We start from the raw sequence: 5492 nt of genomic DNA on the forward strand, positions 1-5492 counted from the left end.
GTTTATTAATTAATAGTCTCATCAAAATGGACTGTCGTTACTTGTGGAGTGCATTTTGAGTCAGTCTTCAGCTTTTGCTGTTTTTGTGCCAACATTAATGATGTTGATAGGGGCATTAATTAGTAAGTTAATACATTTTGCTGATATTAAATTCTTGCATATTTCTAGCTATATTTTGGGCATTGAGGTATTACAGGTGGTTTGGATCAATTAGTGAATTGGACAAATAATTAACAAATGACATTTAATTATAGTAAGTACAAGGTTATTCATTTGGGTTTGGGTTATCGTATTTTTGTTCACATTTTATGTACTTGAGGACCACTTCAATAGCATGAGTAATGAAAAGAATCTTAGTTTAATGGTGGATAAGTTACTCAAGCCATTGAAGCAGTGCTCTGTTGCGAGCAGTAAAGGTGTATTTATATACATATTGATTGTGTCCAAAGAGTTAATTATCTATCTATACAAATCACTAATTGGGCCTCACTTGGAATGCTGTGCACAGTTTTCATATACATATATAAGAAAGAATACTGAATTATTGGGAAGTATTAGTAGGACTGTGATAAGGATGATCCTGAGAATGGAAGGTTTATTGTATAGGGATAGGTTAAGATATCAACTTTTTTTTATTGAGAAAAGAAGAATAAGAGGTGATAATATTGAAGCTTACAATATTATTTAGGGGATTGATAGGATAAAGGCCTAGATTATGCTTTATCCTGAAGATAATAGGACATGAGGATATAAAATTAACATTTGGAAGTAAAATAGGTTAGGCTACAGTTAAGGCAGTTTTACTTTTCTATCAGGATGATTGGCTTATGAATGAGTTTTTCATAGGCAGAAGTGGAAGCTGGCATTAGAGTTGAAGAGAGGAATCAAACATTACCTGAAAAGCAAATGATGGGGTAAATTTTTACATTTCTCTAGGGTGGGTGTGCAAGAATAGCCTTGAAGGATCAATGGTCCCTTGTTGTCCATATGTTATGCTATGTTAAACCTGTGTGATGTAGTGGGATTCCTGAAAGAACTATTTTACAGATTCCTTCCTTAAATCACTTAATTGGCTATTAGAGCAGTAGTTAAAAAAAGATGTAATGATCTGAACAAAATGCTGCTACAACTAGGGTCAAACAAAAACAAGTTATCAATATATAACAACAGAAATCTAAAATAAAACTTTAAACAACTGGAATACAATTTTTATCACTTACATTAAACAACTAGTAAACCCATGCCTGGCCAAGACTAGGTACATACATCAATAAACAATACAACATAAATCTCAATGTGATTAATTTCCATAGATATCAAAGGAGTTAGGAAAAAGAGCTAAAAGAATGAAAAACCTAATTCACCTGAGAATAACAGTGTTTCAAAATTAAACCATTTCTCGATACTAAGAACAATATTGAGCAGTAATTAGCAATAATTCTTTAACTATATCTCATGAACAAACTCATTTTCAAGATAAGGAAGGCTTTTTATTTAGTGGTTAAACCATGAGACTACATCCCATGTGACTAGCTATTACCATAAATCTACATAATCTTTCACAACATTGATATCTATACATTACTGCTAGGGGAAGCTGGTTTCAGTTTTATAATACATACATATTCAAAATAAATGTACTCTAACTAGGAGGTGAGTTAGTATTTTAATATAACTAAAATTTTGTAGTTGAACTAAATGATAGAAGGAATAATACATAAGTATAAACAAAACCATATAAGTAGGATTCACTATCTCACAAAGATACAACAAAACTCTTTGAAGATTTTTTATTTTTGTACATATTAATTTTCAAAGAGAGCTGTTTCATCTTTTCAAACTCTTTGCTATGTGGTTGTGCTACAGGGAAAGCATTTCCTTTTTTTTTTAGTTCATTTTAGATTGTTATTCCAAACTACACAATGAACAAAGATGCATAACTTTCACTAATTTTGAACTGATAAGACTATAAAGGGAAGATCTAGTCAGCAATACACACCAACAAATCTTGGGCTACTCTTGCCTGGCTCAGTAGTTAATTTGACTATCACACTTTTCGCATATGCATGATCCCAAAGTGCTGAACACATTCATGTGGTAGTAGGATTTCAACCATGAATCTTCTGAATTACAGATCAGGAATGCTAACAACATCTGGCCATTCTGTTTTTGTTGTATTATACATATTTTGTGATTGAGGTTTGAAATTTGCAGAAACATTTCAGAGTAAACTGTATGGTTAGATTTGCATTATTGTACTTGTTTTTATTTAAAAAAAAAGTTCTTATTATCTATTGATTTTTAGTCACCTGAGAATGAGAGGCCTTTAATGTTAACCCTCAAAAAAGGGAATCCCAGGCTGAACTTTTGGCACAGAATCTAGTTAGTACATTTTCAGAGTTGCTGTTGCTAATTTAATTAGCTTTTACATGCACTACAAAAAAGCTTTTTTTTTCTTCTTTCAACAAAACTGTTTCCTGTACAACATTTTGAAATTTAGTCTCATAAGGAAATTTTACTTGTAGTTTTCAATGTGCTTCATTATATTTGCCCGTTAAGTACACTTAATTGTAGAGTCTCTTGCAACATACAACTTGGGATCCTTTCATTCTTTCTCTTCTCAACAACATCCATAGGTTCAAATGTATTAGGGTTAATTTCCAGTATGTGCCTTACATCTGCTTTCTTTGCCTAGACCTAACCTGCCATTATAGCACACCGTAATAAACCAAATATTTTCTTCATATTCACTTGTCATCGTGACCTTGACTTTAACATTTTCTATTTTTTTTCTTTCTATAGTTTCATGACCTAACTAGCTTCTTTCTATTCCTAAATTAGCAAGTTCCACCAAAGTAAACTCTACATTTCTTTCAAGAAGTGAGCTTTACAAACTCCATCATATCATTCTGAAGATAAGAGGAAAATACATGTGTGATCTCTAATGGAAACAATTAGAGAATTATGATGCAAAGGTTATAATAATTCAAGCCCCTTTTTACATGAAAATGTAAAATTAACTTAGTGTTTGCCTTCAGAAGGAGTTAAATATAATATTTTATAAGAGAAAATTCAATAATTAAAAATCTTTCATTTCAAACGGTGTTTATCCAACAGTATGGCAGCCATCCGTCATTCCTTACAACGTGACGTTTTTCAACCCAATGATGAAAGAATAGTTGGTGTGGTGAGTGTAGCTAAATCCAGTAAGAAAAAGAAAACCAGCTTCCTGTGTGCTGTAGGTAAGCAAAGAAACAAAATATAATTTTTAACATTAGTAGAATCCTACATGTTAAACAATTACTGCTGAAAAAGAGTTTTTACAGAAATGATGTATTTATGATATTGTTGTAAGCAATGTTTTCAATGATATAATTTAGTTGTTTTCTAGAAGGAAGTGCTAATAGTGATGATGATGATACTATATATATAGAGAAATTCATCAAATGTATTCCTAGGATCTAGAAACTTCCAATACTTGATAGAAGAGAGAGAGAGAGTTCAGTATAAATACAAAAATGGATAATTGAATAGTTGATGATTTAGGAAAGACTGAGTAGCTGATTGAGTAAGGTTATTTGGATCACTTAGAGTTACTGCTTCTGTTAGCTAATTAGCAAGTTTGTTATGTTTATTTTCAATCATTGAAATTTTTGTTAAATCTTAATAATGTATTGGGAGTTTCTGTTGAAAAATTTTGTAGTTGAAGCTAGGCCTTTAGGTTAATGTGGCTGTAGCAAACATTAAAGAAATGGATTAGTTCATTATGGGCTGGATCTTGCATTAGCTTTACCAAATAATCCAAAAGAACTCACTGTATGGTTAGATCAATGTTGCAACAGCAGTTTCGAAAGTGGGATTGTTTTGGTGAAAATAAAATAGAATTTTGACTAAGTTTCAACTTTCAAAGTGATCACATGGGCACAAAGCAAGATAGGAAACTCGCTAGAGATGATGAAAGAACAGCAAACAGAGAGCATTAAAAAAAAAAAGATCAAGAAGAAAGAGAAAATTGAAAGAAGATCTCATGAAGAAATTTATAGAAAAACAAGAGAATAGTTAAAAGAAAGATACATAAATGTTTATTCTTTATGTATAATTATAAAAGTAACTAAAATGTAAAAATAGGGATCCTTTTAGGTTTGTTAAGATTAGATTAGGTAAAGTAAATAATAATAATATTATAATAAAAATATTTCATGAGGTACACATGCGAACAGCTTGTGGGTAATGTAATTCGTTAGTGTAACGTGAGCTGCATGTTCTCCGAGTGATTTACAACTTAAATGGCGTGGATAGTAGTTAGACACAGTTCAAAGGACAATAAAACAATAAAATTTTATTATAAATAGATATATACTGTTACGAACTTAGAGCTACTTAGGATAAACAAATGTAGTTTCATGTTACAATATGAAGTCATTCAAGAAAGAAAAAAGGGTAATTTAGTTTAATTTTGATTTTTTTTTGTGGTTATGAGGTCGGTCGAGTGTACCAATCCCATTTTGAGATAAGGTAGAGAAAATAACAGATAAAGTGTAAAGTTTTATTGAAAAAAAAGTTTGAAATGCATTCAGGAGGTTTTAGGGATTACACAAAGGAAATTTTAGATTTTTGAGAAGAGGGAAAAGTATTTTTAATTTTAACATGATTTAATTTTAACTATTCAAAACAAATATTCAATATATTCATGGCCAAAGCTTTATTTTATTTTATTAAAAATAATTCACTAAAAATAAGATTTTTTTGTTTGTGAAAGACTTGTAATATTAATTTAAAGACTGCCAAATTTTGTGAAGATATACACACTATATTGAAAGTTAGAAGCATTAAATCTATAAAGTCTTTGAACAAGTACAAAGAGGTTACATGGTTGGTCAAATTGACCGAGCCCATGTTGAGAGAGTTAAAAGGATCAGCTTTAATGACAATGAGTATCTGAATGCTGTAACAACTATCAAGCATTGATAGCTGCCTTATCCAACATGTTTAGAGTGACACACCGGACGGAAAAATCCAGAGAAACGTTTTGTAACAAGGTATGGAGGAGAGAACTTGTGGAAGATTTAGAAAGAATTGTCCAGTTATCTTACTCAGATGTTCCACATGAAATGATGGATTTGTTGACACATGACCAATTTTAGATGCCATAACATACATGGATATGAGAATTATGCTGAAGCACAGTTGGTGTACAACTTTAAAGGAAGCTCTGCAAATGGCTATGGAACTTGAATCCATTAATGTTTCAAATAGACAACTAAAGGCATCATCTACAAGTTGTAGGATTATCAGATTGAATAGTATTGTTACAACAGCGGAAGTCACGTGATGCTAGTAACACGTCGTGATATTCTCGATGGTTCTTCAATGCTCGAGTGTTTACTAGATGTACAGTATTCTTATATATAAGACCGCCAAGAAGTGACGGCAACAATGGAATTGAATTGCAGACAGAGATAGAGACGGACAATTGAGTCAAGCACGTGAAT

The 5492-nt window shown here is 31.4% G+C and overlaps 1 protein-coding gene across 1 annotated transcript in view; it reads left to right on the forward strand.

Moving 5' to 3' along the window:
* Positions 1-846: 846 nt before the first annotated feature.
* The window catches only part of LOC106457507 (exocyst complex component 1-like), a gene marked incomplete at its 3' end in the record, with an annotated part of 193715 nt that continues 189069 nt past the window's right edge, over positions 847-5492 (forward strand). Inside the window, exons 1-2 of the mRNA XM_022383480.1 lie at positions 847-914; positions 3118-3242. Coding sequence (XP_022239188.1) covers positions 907-914; positions 3118-3242 — 133 coding nt within the window. The remainder of the gene's footprint in view (positions 915-3117; positions 3243-5492) is intronic.

The sequence above is a fragment of the Limulus polyphemus genome, unplaced genomic scaffold (assembly GCF_000517525.1).
Source record: "Limulus polyphemus unplaced genomic scaffold, Limulus_polyphemus-2.1.2 Scaffold340, whole genome shotgun sequence".
Lineage (NCBI taxonomy): Eukaryota > Metazoa > Arthropoda > Merostomata > Xiphosura > Limulidae > Limulus > Limulus polyphemus.